Below are 23,204 nucleotides of genomic sequence, written 5' to 3' on the forward strand. Positions count from 1 at the left end.
CCTCAAAACCACTGCCTGTCGACAACGAACATAGTACAACCGAGTTTGTGGGCAAAGACGCTTATCGACAGGTGTGTAGTCTCTAGTTCACTACTAGAGGGCAAATATAGAGCGTCGCAGTCCCGCCCTCTACCATGGACCAGGAAATTATTCTCCGTTCATTTTCCTCATAGACATTTCAGAAAGTACGCCGCGGACAAAGCCAACTCGAGTCGTGACAAATCATGACAACAAACACAATTTTTGGGGCCGAAAAAATAATTAGAAAGAAGAAAAAAACGGCAGGTTACAACACTTTTTTTGTTGTTTTTCATCTTTGTAATGATTTGTTTGGTCCAAAATATTGTTTGTGTTGTCATGAGTTGTCACGACTCAAGTTGTCTTTGTCCGCGGCGTAACCGTCTTTAAATAAATACTTTTTGAAATGTCTATGGGAAAAATGCATTGGGATTCATTTCCTGGTCCATGGTAGGGGGCGGGACTGCGACGCTCTATACCAGCATTGCATGCTGAGGGTTAGGGTTAGGGTTAGGATCCTTGAAGAAGGATGAGCTATTACGTGGACCAGCTCAAGAGGGACACACCGACATCACAGCCGCAGAGGAGCTGCACACCTGCATGGTGGGGAGGGAGAGTTGAAGGCTTGTATTCTGGCTTGTTACGTCGCCACTATCCAGGCAGCCCTGACAGGCTGGACAATTTGTGCTGCTTTGCTCAGGAGACAGTTGGAAATTGAACAGACATGTGACAATGCAGCCATTCACATGGTGGCCTTGGTTGCCAACAGCTACTTGAATAATAAGTGGGTGCAGAACACAAGTTCACATCGCATCACATCTGCTGCGTACATGGGTGTGTGCACTGCGGCAATATGTAGCACACTGTAAAATCATCAGTGTTAAATGAACTCTTAGACTGTAAGATTGACCCAAATGGAGCCTTCCATTTTAACACATAAATATGCAGGCATGTGCGCATCCATGCAAGAGGCTTGCTCGCGCAAGCGTGTGCGTGTGTGTGACGTGTGTGTGTGTGTGTGTGCTCTTAATGAAGGGGTCTACCACAGTATTTGCGCATGTGCTTTCAGGCAAATGTTGCCATTAGGTTAGTACTGTAAGCCTTCTGGCGTCTGCCGTCTTCTCTCCACCATACAGCTGCTGTATTCGTGTTTCTTCAGCGTTAGTTGATCTAGTGCTGTCCTGCCAAAATCGAATTCCCAAGACAGGTCTGTCTTAGACACACAATCTGTCTGCCTGAACTTTATACGGGAAAGTTCGAGAGGAGAGAAAATGAAAATGGAATGCCGAAAACTAAACTGAATGACTAAATCTCTTGAACTGAATGGTGAAAATAGAACATCAAAACAAGGTAATGGTTAATAATTTCCATCCATCTACCTCCAAAAAATAAAATGCTAGCCACAAACCATTGTCTTGAACGCGACGCGTCAGACTATGACTATTGTCATCTATGATACTAAGAATTAACAGACCGCTCCTAAAAAGATCATGCTGCAATGTGGTCAGCTTTGTGATTTCCTTCATGCATAATAGAATAAATTAAATCCACAGTGAGCGTTTTACCACTAGCAACACAGCTTCCTTTATAAATATATTGTGCCTAAGACTATGTAATAATGGAATTTCAACACTTGATGATGAATTTATCAGCTGAGGAGGATACTTGGAAAACCAAATTCACCAATGCGGTTTGAAATAATAAATAGCATTCGCTGATGAAAGACGAGATAAAAGACAAGAAAATTCCCTAATGACTGAACTTACTGTAATTATTAACCGGCCATGTATGTCGGACTGACGGAATGTCGGACTAATGCGCAGTCCCCAGAACACAGACCTGTGTGTGCGTCTGTGTGCGCGTGCGTGCGTGTGACACTCTGCTTGAGATGGAGGGAGAAAAGAGACAGATTGGTCTCTCAACCCATACTGTACACACAGATGACATATTTAACATTAAATGAAGCAGGGATGTCTTAATCAAAATCACCCAAAACATAGCTTTGCGTGTCATTCTCTTGTTTCACTCTCTTTTTGCTTAATCCTCAAAATTATGTTAGAATCCTGCATGCTCGTACAGCATATGTCTGTGATTTCAAGACGGGTTGAATTCGGCTATATCAGTTTTGGTGCATGCGTTGGCGAACGTTGGCACACTAAACTCTTTCAAAGTGGCTAATTACAGCTCGGGCAAAACTGGATTACAATTTAGGCATTTAGCAGACGCTCTTAATCCAGAGCGATTTACATTAAGCAAGAACAAAAAGCATGGGAATACATCACATATGTAAAATGCATTTATCGCGAAACATGCGTAAGCTAAGAACGTGAACATATCTATATAATGACACTATACATATAAACTAGAACTAGAACATATCTATATAATGACACTATACATATAAACTATACATATATGCTATACTATGCTGTACATATATACTATGAAGTTCTATGACTACATACAATGCACTTATTGTGCTGTCTACATGACATGCTATAAGTCTGTTTCAAATGCTATATAAGTCTAAGTCTGGATGTGTGCAGACATGAATTACTCTAGTGTAGCGGTCCCCAAACTTTTTTGTCCATGCACCCCCTGTTACCTCCTAACCTAGCTGACGCACCCCCCAACGCTCAGTCTCGTTGTATTTGGCGAAAATGATAAACTATTTAATATGATTATGGCAAATAATCACAGATTGTCACTGCACTGAGACATGCAGCTGCTGTATACTCCCGCAGCTGCTCTATACATCTCCTGACAACAGTGTTTTACCAGATTTTACCATTTGTGCAAAATAATACTATAAAAACGGCCATTACCCTTTTCATGCACACACATGCACACTTGAGGGCCTTCGTGCACCACAAGGGGTGCACGCACCACAGTTTGGGAACCCCTGCTCTAGTGTTGCCAGTCGATTGTATATAATGTAACTAATGTATATTTTAGTGTTCAGCTAATGTGAATGTGTGCTTTTGCATGTCTGCAATTGGCTGTACTACCATTGCAGCCCATAAGCTGGAGGGTCAGGAGCATTGTAATTGGCTAGTTAGTATAGTATACATCCCACAAGCACCTGATTGGCAAGTTATATAACCTCACAGGACGTGTTCATATCCCATGGCCTGCATGGACAGTTAATTGTGCTGCGATTATTAAGTCACAGAAATTATAGTTGTAATTCAATTTGAAAAATATTATGGAATTGAGGTCCTTGGCATGCTGGCAGTGTGCGCAAAATAAATATGAAGCTGATCTGCCACATAAGTTTGCAAAATTAACTGTGGGCAGACAGGCAGACAAACAGCTACAGACAGACAGACAGACAGACAGACAGACAGACAGACAGACAGACAGACAGACAGACAGACAGACAGACAGACAGACAGACAGACAGACAGACAGACAGACAGACAACCCTATTTCCTTATCTTATCTTAACTTCAATCTCATTTCATTTCACTATTAGACAGACAACCCTATTTCCGTATCTTAACTTCAATCTCATTTCATTTCACAACTCTATAGTTTAGAGACGATGGGGTGAAGTCAGGGTTCAAGGAAAACTGTATTACTATTTACTGCAACTCACTATTCCCTTGCCAGACAACCTCGAGCTGAGATGAGGAGAAAATTGCAAAGAAAATAATAAAGAGCCAGACACTAAAATAATTATATACTGAGTTGTAGAACTTTACCGTAGGTGCCTTAACCAGAGCGTGAAATCTACGAGAGATAAGATGCAGGATATTTGATAACTAGATAGACACTGACTATACATGCTGCTTAACGTAGACTGGGCAGCAGGCGGTGGATAATATGCATGAAATGATGCTCTAGCGGCTGAAAACTCAATTAATGCAAAGTGATTAAGCATGTTCATGTCATCATGTCTGCCAAGTGTGCTCCTTAATTGATTTGTTTCATTACTTGTAAACTCTGAGCTGGAGTGAACAAGTGTTTCTAAGCATGGTGGTGATGAATTATGAACACAGAGCACTGGTTCTCAGCGTGGTGTCTGGAGACCCCCCAGGGGTCCTAGGGGGGGGGGGGGTCCTCGGCAAAATAACTTAACTTAATCCTCTTCGTCCCAGGTGGGACATAAGGCCTTAACGATCTTCTTCCATCGGGACCTGTCTTGTGCTGCATGTTGTGCCTCACCCCATGTCAGGTTTATCTCCTTCAGCTCAGCTGCCACTGTTCGGCACCAGGTTGTTTTAGGCCGACCTTTCTTCCTTTTCCCTACAGGGGTCCATCCTAGAGCTACCTTTGGTACACGCTCCTGGGCCATCCTGAACACATGCCCCAGCCATCGGAGTCTGCGATGTTTGATCTCCGATACTACGCTGTTGCACTTGGTCATCCGGTGAAGCTCTTCGTTGGATATCCTCTCAGGCCAGAAGATTCTGCAGATTTTCCTGAGGCATCGATTGTGGAAGGCATCGATCTTCTTCATATCATGCGTTGTGAGTTTAAACACTTTATCACTATTTATTTTTTCGGTTATTCGAAAATAGCATATCTAAAAACGTACTGTATGTGTCATGGCACAACACATTGTGAGCTTGTAGATCTTTTATTTTTCGAAGAAAGTTGAAATCCAAAATCTTATGGCGGGCCCTGGCACAACATCTTTTCAAATGGGAGACCATGGTCAAATACCTATATATTTGGGAGTCCTTCATGACATAAACATGTTTGAGAACCACTATGCCAGAGCAATGAGAGAGAATGGAAGGAGGGGTGAATAAATATTGCATTCTCTGAGCCTAGAATTATCTCTGTCATTTTATGGGCTTGAAATAGCTTTCCCTGAAACGTTTCTCTGTGAAAGGGTTCTCCAAACCAAGAGAAGGCATGCCGGCAGTCTCTCTGAATAAGTCAAATAATGCAATGAATGATTGCCAAGAAGATTGATTTTATATACAAAGCTATGTTGAGATAGCATCTCAACATAAAAACAACAGAAAGTAGAAAGAACTGTAAAAGGAATCTAACTTTGTGCTGAGGAGGGTTATAAAAAACAAAAGTTAATAACACAAAGTAGAGAACAAATAAACAGGGTACACTGCAACATCCTTGGTGATAAACACAACCTCTCCGCCTCCACATGCTTGGCTAAAAACAAACAAATCCAACAAGTTGGAAAATCCAAAACAATTAAGCCATCACACCTCAAGCATGCATCGCCACCGGGTCATTATCATGAATTATTAATCAACAGTTAAGTGTTAAACAGTAAATTAATGACTGTAATTTTGGAGAGAGAGGTGAACAGGGTGGGTGGGTGGTGGAAGGCATTTGGTCCAGTTAAGGCTTTTCAAGTGCACAGCTTTTCACTGTAAAGAGCACTTCAAAGGGAACCATCTGCGCTCTCCCTCTCTTGCTCTCTCTGTGTGTGCGTGTGCGTGTGCGTGTGTGTGTGGTATATCAGAACAAACTAGAAAAATATCTCCACCAGGTGTGTGTGCAAAATGTTTAGGAGTAATATAAACATTTGTGTTTGTTTGTTTTTTGCAACAATTTTCTTCATTTTGTTGAGGAAATGCATAGCCAGATCACTCATAGCATCTCTGAGGATAGAATTCTGGATGAGCAGGACATTTGCAGCATTTTGTACAAAACGTGCCACTCCTGAAAACTTTGGAAGGCAATCTTAGCCAATCAGTATAGAATCTGAGAAATCCAACAGACTCGTCTCGATCACCGATGTGCGTTAGATTTGGATGAAATCTGTGCGACTAATATAAACAATGTGTTTTGCAGAAATCAGCCTCATGCTGGCACGATAACCGGCAGATGTGGAGGGATGCAGGGAAAATGTTTTCCATGGCCTCTAGGGAGTGCGTATACAAAGTTGTACACAGATCGATGCAGTTATGGGTAAAAACAGGAATTGCCCTGCCACGTGAAGCTGATTAGGAAAACAAATTGTGGCATGTCATCCTCGGCTTAGTGGAAATGTACGTGTATAATTTCACGGAAATTGCACACTGTGTTTGTGATTTGTGGCATTTTGTTCGAAACGGACCAATCATATGAGCTTTGGAAGCCAATCTTAGCCAATCAAGATGGAAGATTGATCACATGACTATGGAGATAGTGTATACCAAATTGTGTGATGTATGGATAAAATGTGTACGAGTAATCTACAGAAATGTTTTTTGCCAAAATCAGCCTCATGGTGGCGCTATAACATGACTGGCCACCCGGACAACTGACCACCTGGATGAGTGGCCACCCGGACCACTGACCACCTGGATGAGTGGCCACCCGGACAACTGACCACCTGGACGACTGGCCACCCGGACCACTGACCACCTGGGTGACTGGCCACCCGGACCACTGAACACCTGGATGACTGGCCACCTGGACAACAGACCACCTGGATGACTGGCCACCCGGACCACTGACCACCTGGGTGACTGGCCACCCGGACCACTGACCACCTGGGTGACTGGCCACCCGGACCACTGACCACCTGGATGACTGGCCACCCGGACCACTGACCACCTGGGTGACTGGCCACCCGGACCACTGAACACCTGGATGACTGGCCACCCGGACAACTGACCACCTGGATGAGTGGCCACCCGAACCACTGACCACCTGGATGAGTGGCCACCCGGACAACTGACCACCTGGATGAGTGGCCACCCGGACAACTGACCACCTGGATGAGTGGCCACCTGGACAACAGACCTCCTGGATGACTGGCCACCTGGACAACAGACCACCTGGATGACTGGCCACCGGGACAACTGACCACCTGGATGAGTGGCCACCCGGACAACTGACCACCTGGATGAGTGGCCACCCGGACAACTGACCACCTGGATGAGTGGCCACCCGGACAACTGACCACCTGGATGAGTGGCCACCCGGACAACTGACCACCTGGATGAGTGGCCACCCGGACAACTGACCACCTGGATGAGTGGCCACCCGGACAACTGACCACCTGGATGAGTGGCCACCCGGACAACTGACCACCTGGATGAGTGGCCACCCGGACAACTGACCACCTGGATGAGTGGCCACCCGGACAACTGACCACCTGGATGGCGTGGTGCTAGAGCGAGACCGTCCGAAGGCCAGTCGAGTTGTAGTCAAGATAGCCAGCACTCCGAAGTCCATTTAAGGTACATTTATTGCATTGTGCAGCACAGACAGACAAAACACAGACGCGTTTTTCGGCGTAAAGCTTTCTCAGAGTGTATTCTGCGCAAGGCTGTCTCGAACTCCATGGCCATCCTCTCGGATTAGTGTAGCTGGATTTATGTTATTTTGTCATTCTTTAGTGTATTTTATTGTCGCTACAAAAAAAAAAAAGATTTTGTCTCGTGTAGCAGTTGCATGTAACAAATAAAGTCTTCAATCAAAAAACAATACTTCAGTATCTTCTAATGCAGAAAACTCATTCTGTGAGATAACACATGGAGGATCTCTCGCGGCAATGATTGATATTTTCTGTAATCCAATCCAATTTTAAATGGATTTCAGTGTTGGTGGAGGGCACAAAGTTTGTTACAGGGATGTAAAATAAAGTAGCATACGCACCTCCCCAGCTGGGTGGGTGAAAAATTGCACCCCGAGGTCCCTGTTTTAATTTGAACTCAGCTATCTGCTAGTAAAACTGGAGGACCATGAAATCACTGTGCAGTCCTAGAAGGCATAGTGGACTGACGTCACCAAAATCAGCATGGCCTTTAAAGCCTGATTCTTACTTTTGTTGTATGGTCAGGTGCCCAAAATAGACGATACAAGCTCAAAGTGCGTTACATCCATGACGCATTACAGAGCATAATGTTAGAATGATGGCTGTGATGGAGTGATCAATTTTTCATTACTTTTATTAAACCATGTGACGTTGTGCGTTGCTTTCAGTAAGCAAGTACACATGCGTGCATGTGCATATATACTGTACACGTGCATGACTATTCATTATGCACGTACACAGACTGACATTTTCAGTCTCTCTCTCACTCTCACAATTCTTTACTTAAGTAAAAGTATCAATACCACAACATTAAAATATTATGTTACAAGCAAAAAGCCCTGTATTCCCTGTATCACTTTCGTAAAAGTCCAAAAGTATTTGCATTAACTTTTTTCAAAATGTCTTAAAAATAGCCATGAATCTACAAGCTTGTTGCATCGCGAAACGTTGTGAGCTTTTATATCGCCTATTTTCGAACAGCCAAAATAACTGTTAAAAAAAACTTTCACATGCCTACAATTAAGCCAAAAGTGTAAAATAGAGCTAAATAAAGCTGTTAAATAATTGTAATGGAGTAATATACATATGTATATTTATTTATTTATTAGTTTTTCGCCACTGAGATGTAGTAGAGTAGAAATAGAGTAGAAAGTATTGACATTTTAAATAATGATGTAAAGTAAAAGTACCTAAAAATTGTACTGTACAGGTACTTGAGTAAATGTACTTAGTTACGTTCCACCACAACTCTCTCTCATATACATACAGCCCCCCCCCCCCCTAAACACTAAACAGTGTTAATTCTCAGCCGTATATTGCCCTGTTTTGTAATTCGCCAGCCAGTTGCTAAGCAACAGTAGAACTTGTAAATCCCATTCGGGCATCATGACTGCGGAGGCCTGCCTTGAGGGGCTGGGTGGGGTTGGGTGGTGTTCATAGGAATTGGGTGGGTGGGGATGGGGGGGGTGTTGAGTGAGTCAGGTGAAGAAGTTCAAGGGACCGCTGAGTAAGAAACCGTCTGTCGAAAACTTGTATCTCCACCATTTCAACTTTTTAATGCAGTCGCACTGTGAGCTCAGATCTGCTATTTGTGCCATTTTTGAGGAGCGCTACGCCCTCCTATATTTAGCTTAGTGTAGATTTTCATCTTACACAAACATTAAATTCCCATTGACAATGAATGGAGAATTTAGGTCATGTGGACGAGCAAATCGGTTATTTTTTGTCCTACACAAAGATTCAATTCCCATTGACAATGGAGAATTGTCTTGACACGGGTGTGATTTTTAAAGTTAAAATGGTTAAGTATGTCTGTGAGTTTTATAAATATTGAATCAATGAAAAGCATTAACAAGAGCTGAAAAGTAACAGGTTTAGACATACAAGGTTTTCATCCGACAGCAATGAAATGCATTGTAGAGAGAAAAAACTATTTTCCTACTCTTAATCTTTTTCCAATATGTTGACTATAACCGCCTTAAGCTGGATGCCTTCAGGTCTGAGAAGAAATATATTGGGACGGGAAATTTAAATAAAAACCCCGGCTTTGAAGATTCTGCAGTAGCTCTGAGAACTGAAGACTATTTTGGATGTAACTGTGTGGGGACGGTGGGGGCAAAGGGAAGTTAGGCAGAGACAGACTGTCAATCGGTCTGTCTGTCTGTCTGTCTGTCTGTCTGTCTGTCTGTCGGTCTGTCTGTCTGTCGGTCAGTCAGTTCATCACGCAGAAGGAACATTTCAGAATGAATTGAGTATTTGTTACAGAACAAAAGTCCACCACCTTCATTCAGGCACACAAGGCCGCCGGCGCACAAACAAAACTCCCATGTGACGCGCCTCTTCCCTCAGGGACAAGCTGCAAGCAAGTTTGTCAGGCTTATGCTATGTCCAGACGAGGACGTATTCTGCGTTACCCGGTCAAGTATTATTTAGCCGATCTGCCCTTTCTGTCACACGGAGACAGCGTTTTTGGGGACTTAACCGGCTAATTTTGAAACCACCTCCCAAAGTAGGAGGTAACTGGAGCTGAGCCGTGTCAAGGGTGGTCATTTATAATAACTGTCTTTGAGTTGGTAATTAGTGCTTTAGAATGGGAACTTAGGTTTGGCTGACTGTGTTTGAGCTTGATCGGTATGGGTTGCTTTCCCACGTGTTCAGTGTATCCAATTGTTGGGTCACGCAAACATTTTTATGGGTCATGATGAGTAAATATGGTAAATATAATCTTTCCTATAATATAGTATATAATATAGTATATTATACTGTATGTCGTTGTCAGGCAGAAACCTTTTATCTCCATATTTAAACTTAATTTAAATCCTATTTCACCACTCAAGACTGACACACAAAAAGTGAAAATACTATAGCTGATCTACAAGCTCACAAAGCATTGCTATTTTCACTATTCCAAAACATATTTATGTATTATTTCAAAATATATCTTTTAAAATAATTTCAGAAATTACAAAATGTCCATATAATACTGTCATGGGTGAGGATTAGATTGAACCCAAAATGCAAAGCCACAGTAGTCAGAGTAGATTTTAGAATTTAATAACAGAACAAAGTCTTACAGCAACAAGCAGGCAGTCCAAAAATGCTAATCTTACATAGAATAATGCAGGAGAACAGCAGTCCAACAAATGCAAGACGTACTGTGAAGAAATGCAGACAGTAAAGCAAGATGTCCAAAAACGCAGAGTCCAAGAACAAGCAAGATCAAACACAAGGGCGACAAAGTATAAGCTGAAATGAGTCCAGTGTTATATGTGGTGGGTTGATTCCTGGCAGAGTAGTTCCGGAGGAACGGATTGTGTGGCCCTGGTTTCTCCCTAATGGGACTGATCAAGGGTAGCTACTGGGACGTAAGTCGGGACTTGATCACCCCGGCTGGGTCACCTGAGTGAGGGGTATGATGTTGGAAGACCCGAAACCCTGATGACCTTGGGATACATCACTGAGGATACGTCCCAGGTGCATCCATGCGATGTATTTTTGTTTTAGTTATTCTATTTATAGTGACTCATAGGAATAGACTACGTGACAACCAGGAATAGTCTGGTGACCACCGGAGAGACGGGTGGCAGCCGGAATGTAGACGGCACCCGGGAGAAGTATGGGTTGGCGCCCCAGCCTGTATCTTCCGTGAGGAAGAAGCCCAACAAACCTACGGTGAGGCTTTTAGGAGGGCCATTCAAGAGACTGGTGCAATGCACAGGTGCTGGACCTGGTGAGAGCAGGAGTGGACCTGGTGAGACGTAGGAGGGGCATATTGACGCGCCAGATTGATGCGATCCTCCCGCATACCCAGTCCCAACGGATTGTGTGGCCCTGGTTTTTCCCTAATGGGACTGACCGAGGGTAGCTACTGGGACGTAAGTCGGGACTTGATCACCCCGGCTGGGTCACCTGAGTGAGGGGTATGATGTTGGAAGACCCGAAACCCTGATGACCTTGGGATACATCACTGAGAGGATACGTCCTAGGTGCATCCATGCGATGTATTTTTGTTTTAGATTGGGGAAAAGGGGCATGGCAATGTTGGGCTGATGAGGGAGTGTGAGCAGGTGTGAGACAAGGACTGAGAGATGGAATGGAATGTGGGAGTGGCTGAAGTGGGGACACATGTGACACATACATTTTCCAAAAAAAATAAAACAAAAGTAGTGAAAATAGCAGATCTACAAGTTCACAATGCGTAACAATGTGCTGTGAACTTGTATATTGGCTATACACACTATTCCTGAAAATGACTTTTTTTATAAACCCAAACCTAAACCTTATATATAAATATTGAATCAATGAAAAATATTAACAAAAGCTTGTGACTAAATAATGGTCTACTCTAAATAAACCAAAAACAGTTATAAATAGTAGAACACTTTGTTTATCCAAGATGCATACAGCCACCAGCACACTGTTGCTTTTGTTGAGGATAATTACTATAGAGCTGTGTTACTCCTGTCAGTCAATGCAAATCGATCCACTGCTTTTAACCACAACGAAAAGTGGAGCAGTGTGTGATAAGTGGAGAAATGACAAGACAAGATGAAATCCATGTGGTGTAAACTGTTGGTCAATGCATGTAAAGAGAAAAACCTGTGTCTCTCACACTTTTCAACACATTAATCATTCATGCATGCATACTCTATTCACATATGCATGCTCACCACACTCAGGGGTGCAAGGTGTAACTGCTATATGGAGCATAATGAACAGCTTCCAAGCTAATACAGCTCAAGAATCAAGAGCATTTGTCGTCACTATACGGTACATCTCTACAAGCAGTGAAACTCTTTTTGTCTCCACCAGGCCGAAGGCATGGGGAGAGAGTATGTTTTGCACTCCGTCCGTGTGTGTGTGTGTGTGTGTCCTTCCGTCCGTCCGTCCTTCCGTCCGTCCGTTATCAGCTAATCTCCGGCACCGTTGGCCCGATCAATGCCAAACTTTGCACACACACTCCCTGGATGCCAACGATGAACCTCTGCCCCACATTTTCCAGAACGGCCTGTTATAGCGCCACCATGAGGCAGCTTTTCACATTGTTTACCTAAAACTGCACCGATCTGCGTGATACGTTGCATGCACACTCCCTAGAGGCCAAGGACAAACCTTTGACCTGCATTTTCCGCATCTGCCTTTTATAGCGCCACCAGGAGGCCGACTTTTGTAAAACACATTTTTTGAGATTACTCCTCCAGATTCTGTCCAAAAATCTCACAAATCGTTACACAGTATCTCTATGGTCATGTGCTCAAGTAGGATCTGTCCGATATTTCATATTCCATCCTAATTGGCTATAATTGGCTTTCACAGTTTGCAAGATTGCCCCGTTTTGAACAAAAGCCTCAAATCATGAACGCAGCATGCAATTTACGTGAAATCTTTCACACATTTTCTTACTAGGCTGAGGAATATATCCCACCCTTTTCACATTGGCCTGTTATAGCGCCGCCAACAGGTTGATTTTTGCAAAACACATTTTTGGAACAAAATGCTTCAAAAACATGTTTATATTAATCCTAAACATTTTGCCAAACATCTCACACAGTCCTATCCTCCTGGTGGAGACCTGTGCCCAGAAGGGCACTTTTTCTAGTTTACTATATTTTGACACTTGCTTTGGCAATGTAAATGTATGTTTTCTCATGTCAATAAAGCTCATTTGAATTTAATTGAAATACAAGTGTGGAAATGCAGCTTTATTTACACTTTATTGCCTAAAAATATATATTTTCAATATTAAATATTGAAAATAAATCTTCACATTTTGAAGGTCACTTCGTTCAGGTAAATGACACCGCGTTGTATGTCAAGTAAATTAAACAGGCTTAATACAACAGCCTTCCCCATGGCCTCAGCAATGTGGGTCTAGTGATGGTGACTGAAATGGTCACCACCCGCCCAGCCATATCTTCACACGGACCATTTACTGTTAACCCATCTAAAGCCTTGGTAGCCTGTGCGTGTCATCAGGCTTTATGGCCCCTGACAACTCATGTGACAAATTGCCTTGGGGCCCATCTCTTCCCCCAATACCTGAGAAACATCCACAATCTACGCAACCCCTGTCACCATAATCTTGTGGAGATGAGGACCGACAGTGAGCTTTGGGTGGTGGGATCACTAGCAGTCTGCCAGTGGAATTCTACTACATCTCACATCAATCAGCAGCTCAGACTGCTTGCATTCTAGAGGTCCACTCACTGCTGGCTTGGCTATAGTGAAAGCATGCCCCCATGTGGAGGGAAGGGTACGTTTAACAGAGCACAACGGATTGACAGGGAGATAATACGAATTTGTAGTGGACTGGGGAGAGATGACTGCACACTCTGTCCCAATAATCTTACATGCTGGTCTTAAATCTAGCAGAACAGGGAAAGGAAATCACACTTTTCCCAACCATTATATATTTGTTATAGTTTTATATATGATATTAAAACATAAAGAGCGGCAAAAGTGTGGTCCACATTAGTAGGCCTATATCCCTGATTTGTTCAGTTGTTTTTAAAATGTTCATATATTGAGAAGGAGAAAAAGAGAAAAATAGCAGATCTACAAGCTCATCTTGTAGATTGGCTACATTTTCAGTATTTGTGATTAAAATAGCCTACCTAGTCTGTTGCTATTTCATCACCATGGGAAGTGGTGCCTTCATGCATGCATGGATCGAGTCCATGGACCCAGGCCTGGAATCCGCCAACTTCACTGATTCTGTAAAAACAGTTGTACAAAGTGACATAATTGGAATTTCATAGGCAAATTATGAAATATTGTAGCTCAGTTTTATATTGGACTGCACGTGCACATTTTCCAGATATCCTTCCTTGAGTTACAAATAAAAACAGTAAAATAAAATTGTTTTTTTGTTGGGGTGGTGAATGTTTGACAATGTAAATGATTAGGCTACCATGCAGTGTTGGGGGGAGACCAGTTGCTGGTCAGTGGTGTCCATTTTGCCAGCTAAAGAGCAAGTTTCTAAATTTGGATTGCTGCTGCCTGCTGCTGTACTTTTGCCGGTGCACGTGTTGGGACGAGGAGTACGGCTACCGCATGAGCGCATGTTCGTAACAAGTGACTGAAACCACCCTGAAACACTGAATGAACGGCGTCCTGTTTTGTAATCTTACTGCAGTACGTGGTTGACGGTGGTTCATTCTCCGCAAGACCTAAACCACTGTGGAACTCGGCCGCGGTGTCAACTTGATAGTGTGGCCGCTTGCTGAAGCATTTACCTCGGGGCGGGGAGAAACGTTGCAATGGCCCGGTAAGGTTGTCTTGAAAACGTGCATTATAGTAGGTAGGCCTACACCGAAGCCTACTATAATGCACGTTTAGCACTCTCTTATTAACTTATTAAAGAACGCATACATAATCATTAGCCCCATATGTGCCCTCTCCATACGCTCATTCTGTAGCTACAGAATGAGCGTAGGGAGAGGGCACATATGGGGCTAACATAATCATATACATCCTACTCTCAGTAGTCAGTACGGGGAATAGGTTCGAAAAACGTAGGCTGCCAGGCCAGCTACCACTTTTAAAATCTGATCTGATTCTCTATTTGAATTTTGAACCAAACACAAATCCTATCGTAGCTACGTGTTTTGAATTTTAAACCCTACTGACTGAAGCCTTGTTTTACCGTCGACTGGCTGTGTGTGTGTGCGCGCAGATGTACGGCAGATGACTACAAAGCAGCTATGTTGCTGAGCGGGGTGGGTGATGCCCTTGGCTACAGAAATCAGCTGTGGGAGTACAACGAGTCGGGGCCAAGCATTCACCAGGTAGAGTGGTAGACTCATGCTCTAGTTTGGCTAAAAGCACTACTTGAAAAGTTGCACACAGTAAAAGTACACAGTACAATATTGAGTGTTAAATGAATCTGCAAGTTACTGTAACATCATGCACCCCTGATTCAAACCCAGGTCTTCTCTGGGAAATCAATACACTGGTGGAGGTGGAGAGCCTGGTGGTGACGCGAGGTTACCAAGACACTAATATAACAGGCAGCTAGGGGTCTCTCCAGCTCAAATACATTTTAAGGTGGGACACCAATGACCAATTTCATCCATTTGAGAGAACCCATTTATCATATTCAAAATTATAGTGTTCCAGACCTATAGCAACTCTGATGCTTGCCGCAATTTACAACAGCATTGACAGTCCACACATCCATCCTGATTGTCAACATTAAACTCACCACCATTGCAGTTGTACATTGTAATTGGAAAGCTTGAATTATCCTCTATATCTGCAAAGTTTCATAAAAATCCACAAGTAGACTATGAGCTACTTTCTATCAAGAAATTCCATGCATGTGATGTGTTGGAGTTTGGAAGTGCTCGTTTTCAACAACGCAACCTCCAGCTGCCTCCTGCATTATGTACAATGTCAGAACAGGTGGTACGCAGGGCCGTTGAGTGATTTCCAAAAAGTGCTTCCAAACTCGAACACTTTGACATCATAACATGTCTATGGTGGATTATTATGAAACAAACACGTTGCAGATAGAAAGAGGATAATTCAAGATTTCTGTACAGCTGCAATATTGGTGAGTTTAACTTATTTAATACAATCAGAGAGATAGGACTTTTGTGTTTGGATGAATGAGCTGTCAATGGGAGATACTGAACATGAACAAACACTATAATGATTACTAATAATATGGGAATAAGGAGTTCAACACTTGAGTCTTGAATGAAAAAAAGACACCGTCAAGGTTTTACAGTGTAGGCACTCCACAGCCTGTACAAGCAAATACTTGGTATTGGTGTATTTGGCTCGAAGTGAAAACATTTGTGCTCATATTGTTTTCCCATTCCTATACTATGACAGGAGCTGAAGGAGCTTGGTGGATTGAAAAGCATCAAGGCTGAGCTTCCTGATTGGCCAGTGAGTGATGACACCGTGTTGCATTTGGCCACAGCAGAGGGACTGGCCACTGGTGAGGCTACAATCTCTCTCATCGCATCAATTTGTTATTTTTCTCTGTGTTAATTGTCTTCGATCCAGCCAGGGTTGATTGGATTGATTTGCTCTCTGATTTAACTCTAATGAAGCCTTGTGACAAAACACAAGTCCCATTCCTTACAGGCCTAGCCTACAATGTTTCATATCCTTTTAATTAGGTGAATTAGGTGAATTAATTGTAAGTGGAAGGTGGTACAAATTCTACTTAGAATTTGGAGTGACATATGGCAAAACAGCCTCTAGTCTGTTAACAGATTTGCTAAGCCTTTACATTAGATTTGACATTTTTTGGCATTCTACTAATTTAGAGTGACTCACAAACATAGCATGCTGTAAGCTTCTGTTCTTAGATCACCAACAGAACCAAGTTAACATTTGTTAAGGAATACAAGCGTGTTCAGGTAATACTGAGAAATAACAAGACAACGAGCGTGTGTGTGTGTGTATAGCAGGATAGGAGGATGTTTTATACCAGGGATTTCCAAACCTTACATATATGTTGACAGTTAAGAACGAGCACACCATTCAAAGGGTGTGCATTCAAAGCAGCGTCCATTGAAGTTCAATGGAGAAGTGGCACCATGTTATAATCGGTTCCTCAAGCTTGATACCACCAGGCACAAAATATGCAAAAACAATCGTGTGTGTGTCTGTCTGGGCCCCACTTTGAAAACATGTTTACATTGCTTGTAGGGAAGGTAGGGGAAGAGCTCTTGCACGAGGTGGCTGGTCGCTATGTCGAGGGCATGAAAGACATGGAAGGCAGGAAACCAGGGCCTTCGAGCATTCTAGGTGAGACAGAAATACACATTTAAATAAATCGAGTGTTTCAATAGGTTACCTTGTGCATGAACAACAGAGTAGTGAAACGCCCCCATGCTTTCCCTTGTTTTCTCAGGAGTGTCTCAGCTTCGGCCTGGCGAGGAAGATGGCTTCAGAGTGCCCTATAACCCTGAGGGGACCGGCTGTGGGGCGGCCATGAGGTCCATGTGCATCGGGCTTAGGTTAGACATTTTGTCCCCTGCTGCATCGTCGTGTATGTGCATGTACCAGCTTCGCTGATTTGCCAACCGATCTGTCGGTTTCATGGATTCGGGAAGCTTTGCGTCATGCTTGTGCCGCTTAGCCAATATACCTTAAGTCCCCGATTGGCCAATATAAGCCCCTGCTTCATTTGTGCTGCGTTGCCAATATAACTGGCAGTTTGCAATGGAACAGAAGGTATGAAAACTGGTCATAGTGAAGAAAGCGAACGAAACGAGCAAACAAGTATTGTACAATGGGCAGGTTGTGTATTCTCAACTTGCATGGCCCCTAGTGGGCTGGTGCCGGTCTAGTAGTTATAAGTCAATGCTCTGGGAGTTCTAATTGCTTTTTGTATCTAGCAGACTCGTTTTAGACACCCAGTACTTCTTTAAGGGTCAGACAAGATTTTGCCTAGAACATCTTACTCATATTTTAGTGCCTGTAATGCCAATAACGGCACACAAAATGTAAAAATGCTATAAAGTTGCAAACTATAAAATAGTCCACGGTGAAGAACCTAGGGGTTCTTATCAATTCTGAGCTGAATTTTAATTCACACATTAATCAGGTCACCAAGACTGCCTTTTTTCATCTTCGAATTAGAGCATACCTGTCTTTAGACGATGCCAAAATGCTAATCCATGCCTTTGTCTTCTCTCGACTTGACTATTGTAATGCCCTTTTTTCGGGCCTACCAAAGAAAACAACTGACAGATTGCAACTGGTACAAAATGCGGCAGCTAGAGTTTTAATTATAATTTTTATCCCACGATTTTGCAACCCATTTTTTCACCCAGTGTCAATTATCTAATGTAATCCTGGGCGCTACACTTCCTCTGCCAACCTGGGGGGGCAGCGGACTGACCTCATGCTTCCTTCTATGCATGAGAAGTCCAAGCTGCTTCTTTTCACCTGACGGGGGAATTTCCCCAGGTGGACGTAGCGCGTGGAAGGAACACATTATTCCAACCAGTTCCTTTCCCCTCCATCAGGCGCCCGACTTGCCAGGGGGAGGTAGTTTAGAGACCAGGATTACTGCATGTTTTTTGTGAGGGTACCTACCCTAGGGGACACAGGGAGAACATGCAAACTCCTCTATAGATATTTTTAAGACACAGCTTAAAACTCATCTCTTCACTCTTGCTTTTAGTTGAGTTTTAAATCTCTGTTCATATTTGTGTATTTCTGATCTGCCACTGGTATTGTCCTATTGTTTTAACTGCCTGCCTGTTTTAATGTTGTTCTTGTTTATCTTTTTATTATTTTTATTCTGCTCTGTAAAGCACTTTGGGCTGCATTTATGTATGAAAGGTGCTATATAAATAAAGTTTATTATTATTATTAATAAAGATAATTGGTTATATTATGATGACCTCAAGTGCCCAGAAACTGTGTCCAGCCTCGAAAGCGTTCGCAGCCCACCCATCTGATCACTTAAGTTCAGTTAAGTGGTCAATAAAGCTGTTATTGCTTTGTTAGGATCTCTGTAATTTGTCTCCAACAGGTACCCGAAGCCTGACCAGCTGTTGTCACTCGTGGCTGTTGCCGTGGAGACTGCCAGGATGACCCATCCTCACCCCACAGGTTTCCTGGGAGCTGTGGCTTCAGCGCTGTTCACTGCGTACGCCGCCCAGCGACGGCCAATCACCACTTGGGGCCTGGGACTGCTTAACGAAGCATGTCCCATCGCCAAGACCTTCGTCCAAGGTCGCGGCTACGCCGTGGAGGAGGTGCTGAGAGACTGGGGTTACTTCTGCGAGAAATGGCAGTGGTATGGTCAGCACAAGTCATGATCTGCCGGGGGTTATGTGAAGGATTAGCGATCTTGTCACGCTGGATCCAGCTCCAGGCACTGAATGACAATGAGCCATTAATCTCTTTAAGGCTTAATGGAAGGCTTAATAGACTGTGGCATGAAATTCGTACCGATATGTCATTGGTTGAAATTCAGTTCAATAACGTGACCTTATGGTATGGGCACACATTATTTCCAAACCACGTACACATCCAAGACACTCGTGGGACAAAAGGATAAAGACACATCGATTGCATAGTTCAGGAAGTCAACTGAATGCATACATACAAGGGGTTTGATTCCTCCATGGTGTCTCTGGTTTGGCAGGGCACTCCAAAGAACACAAGTAACCATGTGCAGGGGAGGGAAGCCAGCAGGGGAGTGATAACATGTCCACTTGCATTACGTTCTCCCGGTGAAACTCCTCAGTGCCAGGTCCGGGGCTATAGGCCTATCTCACAGCCCGCTTTCCACGCCCACTTCCGGTAGATAGTGGTGTCATTTAACATTAGGCATTTACACTTTTTTTCTCTGGAGAATCTAAGTACATTTCCTAATGTTAAAATGTCAAAGACCGATAATAATATGAAGAAAACACAATGGTATAACAACTCAAATAAGTAGAATAAACCTTACCTTTACAAAACGGTAGTTTGTGGCTTGTGAAAATACCTCTTTTAACATGGAAGCCTATGGACCGAAAAAAAATTAACACCACTAGCTCTAAAAGGGGGCGTAAAAAGAGGGTGGGGAAATGCTGTGAGATAGGCCTATCTGGAAACCCATCGTTAAAAAAAGTAAAAACACCCTGTTTTCCTTTCCTTCCTGTTATCCTGTTTGCCTCTGGGGGCGACGCCAAACAGAATGAATAGCAGGATGTTGCCCGTTTGCTTCCGGTGGGGTGCCTAGTGTAGCTTGGTCTTCTGTTCTTGAGAGATTATGTCCGGCCCATCTGGGGAAAAGAACTGACACACAAACATGGAGCCAGGCAATAAAAATCATACCTACACATGATTACCAATACATAAAATGGATATAGCTATCTCTTTTATCTCTTCACTACAGTGTGAGTTTCTGTAGAAGCCTGTATTGATTGAAGGGGGGTTAGACTGAATAGGACTTCAAGTAAACGTTTCATGGGATTTGGTCCACAGCACCTCCAGAATGCTATGCACGCATGCCTGATTTAGGTTGTGCGACACTGTTGTGCAATTAAGTATAAATCTGATCAGGCTGCAGGTTTACGACATCTCAAACATTATTTTCCAATCTCACCAGCAGAACCAACCACATTACTAGGCTAATGAGAGTTGACCGGCTTGACAATTATGGTCTTATATATACACTAATGACAATGTTTTTCTTGTGGATAATATGCCTTGTTGTAATCTACCCTCCACCCCCATCAAGGTACCTGGACACGAGGGGCCTCAGCAATGGGGTGGGACCCATGTTTTTCCCTGAAACCTATGGGCCAGCAGAGAGGGATGAAACCTATAAGACCTTCAGCCTGTCAGGCTGGGCAGGACGCAGCGGCCATGATGCTCCAATGATAGCTTATGATGCCTTGCTGGGGTCAGGCTCAGACTGGGAGGAGCTTATGAGCAGGGCAGGCTTCCATGGAGGTCAGAATTGAAAAACAAGACAACCTAACCACTTGAACCCTAGCATCCCTATTTTGGGGTGAATATTCAGCAATAACATTGCCGATTGGCAGTCTCAGAACACCATGTTATTTTCACAAAGATTTGATGTAGAGAGAAATACGGACCTAGTAAATAGACCTGGGGTACCCCAGTCAAAGAAGTGGTTAATTAACCACACACACACACCTTTTTTTTACCCTCTTGTACGTCGACAGCACAAGTCCTTTCATACATCCAGAAGACATTTCTACAGGAAGACCCATGGTTTTTTCATTCTCTTCATGACATCCTTGAGAATTGCATCATCCACTCAGTGTTTGTTGACTTTTGGTAATGGAATTACCAGTGTTTTCACTGAAGGGTATATCAACCATAGTTATAATATATCTAGAGGGCAGACTGTCCAACCTTTTCATTTTAATGAAAGTTGCGCATGAAGCACCCAGAGGTACCTCTACTTCCTGGACTGGCTCAAGGTATATGAAATGGAGTCAATGAGAGCTCAGTGACGAACACTATTTCTGAATGACAGATCTTTTGTAAAGTAATCACTTCTGGCAAATAACAGAACACATACCGGTAACACATTGTCTGCTGTGTTGCTTTTCAATGTGTACACATTTTTATAGAGGTATCTAAAGAGCAAAAAGTACATTTCTGAATGTGCCAAGTATCACGAGACTGTCCACCGTTTAAAATGTACTGTGCACATCGAAGTGAAACAAACTCTGATAAGTCTTTTATATGCCTGAACCGATTATATGACACAGGTCTCAATGGTTCATAAATAATGTTCTAATAATAATGTTCATTCATAAATAATGAGCTGGTCCAGCTTGCATTCACTGCTTTGTATTCATGTAACTTCCGGTGCGAGATTTGGCTCCCATGAAAGTGTCATGGCGCAGCACAGTCACGTGACCATGACACTTCGTTCTCTAAACTTCCTTGGAATGGCTCCAATAGAGAAGGCGTACTACCATTTTATATACAGTACAGTATGCACACGCACTAGCGATCCTGCAATCTCAGATTTGACCACCAGGCAACGGGAACTTTACTGTTCTACCGCGGTTGTGGGGGCAATGGACCATTTGGCTAGAGTGTGTGACACTGACCTGTAACTGAGAAAAAGATTTCCCGTTTGCCCATACAAGTGTTCTGAAGTCGCTGTGCAACTTGATAAGAGTGGTAACTATTAATGTTTGAAAATAAGTGCTTCAGTCTGTTGAGATATTAAATGGCTTACATAGCTTTCACTTCCTTTGAATACAAAGCAGCCTTTCTGGAGAACCTCAAAGCAAACTTCAGTCCTAATCTCATAAGGATGAATGATAGTAATACAAAATGGATCGACATTTACAAAGGCGCTGTTGAAATAACCACACGAGATTCACTGAATGAAAAGATAGCCATTAAATAATCTTCTTGAATTAAACCCGTTCTGTTCAAACTCATTCTCAATCTTTTGTCTGTGCACTCTCCCCCCTAGGTGACAGTGACAGCACTGCAGTGATTGCCTGCTGTTGCTGGGGTCTCCTCTATGGAACCCGGGAGGTCCCCGAGGGCAACTACATCAACCTGGAATACAGGGAGCGACTGGAGCGCAGCGCCGAGCAGATCTACGCCCTGTCGCACTGATGAAACACAGCAGCAGCCTGATCCCTGTTGCCACAATGTGTCTGGAGGAACACTGACACTATTGTAGAACGACCTGGTGCACTTGATCTGGGTTGCAGTCATTGAGTAACAGTTTGTGGCACAAGTGTGGCATTACTCTAGCTAGCCTGTAGGGAACCCACGCTGTCCCACTGACCCAGAAAACATGTTCTGCACAGCCATAGCAAAAAGAGCTACTCACTTAAAACAAGTCACTAGAGGGAACTCTTAGTGCCAGACAATTTCATAACATGTAGTGTTGTACTGAAGAGTTGAATCAGACCATCCCCCCCATGACTAAAACTCATTTAACCCCCCCATGGAAATTCAATCAAATGCACCCTGTTGATCTGATGTAGAGGTTTATTCCTAGCCTGGTAAACCCATCCTCCTTGAACTCTTTTAGTTATTACAAGGGAGTGGTTTACCAGGCTAGTTTATTCCCTCAAATATTAACGTTGCAACAAATTAATTTAATAAATGTCATTTTAACCAATCTGTGTGGCAGAGTATGTTAATGCAGCATAACTGCAGTGGTAAGAGGTGTCCTTGCTATTCTATTGCGAAATGTAGTGTGGTCAGGTAGGACAACTACTGGTTGATAGAGGTATTGTATGAAGCACACATTGTATAATATCACCACAGGGCCTGGACGGTTAGCTCAACCGTCTGGGCAGTGGGCACCTAGGCTGCCAAGCCAGCCGGACGTCGGGTTCGACTCCCTAGCCCGATGGCCTTTGCCACGTGTCTCTCCCCTTTTCCCGTCTGTCTACTGTTCACTATAAAGGCATAAAAAGCCCCCAAACAAATCTTTAAAAAAATAAATAAAATAGCCGATCTACAAGCTTGTAGATATGCTAAG

The 23,204-nt window shown here is 43.3% G+C and overlaps 2 protein-coding genes across 4 annotated transcripts in view; one reads left to right on the forward strand and one right to left on the reverse strand.

Annotated features, from left to right (window-relative positions):
• Positions 1-15,215, reverse strand: part of LOC306914678 (double C2-like domain-containing protein alpha) — a 72,058-nt gene extending 56,843 nt beyond the window's left edge. Inside the window, exons 1-2 of one of the 3 annotated variants that reach the window (XM_079491831.1) lie at positions 15,140-15,215; positions 13,858-13,957 (exon numbers count right to left, since the gene is read on the reverse strand). The gene's annotated coding sequence lies outside the window, so the exon portion shown is untranslated. Of the gene's footprint in view, positions 1-13,857; positions 13,958-14,153; positions 14,289-14,888; positions 14,980-15,139 lie in introns of those variants that run through there. The other 2 variants (XM_079491829.1, XM_079491830.1) reach the window with 2 other exon arrangements.
• Positions 14,258-22,816, forward strand: adprh (ADP-ribosylarginine hydrolase). Its single transcript, XM_079491837.1, has 8 exons — positions 14,258-14,510; positions 14,919-15,030; positions 16,082-16,190; positions 16,910-17,008; positions 17,115-17,220; positions 18,747-19,013; positions 20,448-20,662; positions 22,176-22,816. The coding sequence occupies exons 1-8, from the start codon at positions 14,503-14,505 to the stop codon at positions 22,322-22,324; spliced, it is 1,065 nt and encodes a 354-aa protein (XP_079347963.1). The 5' UTR covers positions 14,258-14,502; the 3' UTR covers positions 22,325-22,816.
• The last annotated feature ends 388 nt before the right edge of the window (positions 22,817-23,204 follow it).

This window comes from Electrona antarctica (assembly GCF_951216825.1).
Source record: "Electrona antarctica genome assembly, chromosome: 22".
NCBI classification, from domain to species: Eukaryota; Metazoa; Chordata; class Actinopteri; order Myctophiformes; family Myctophidae; genus Electrona; species Electrona antarctica.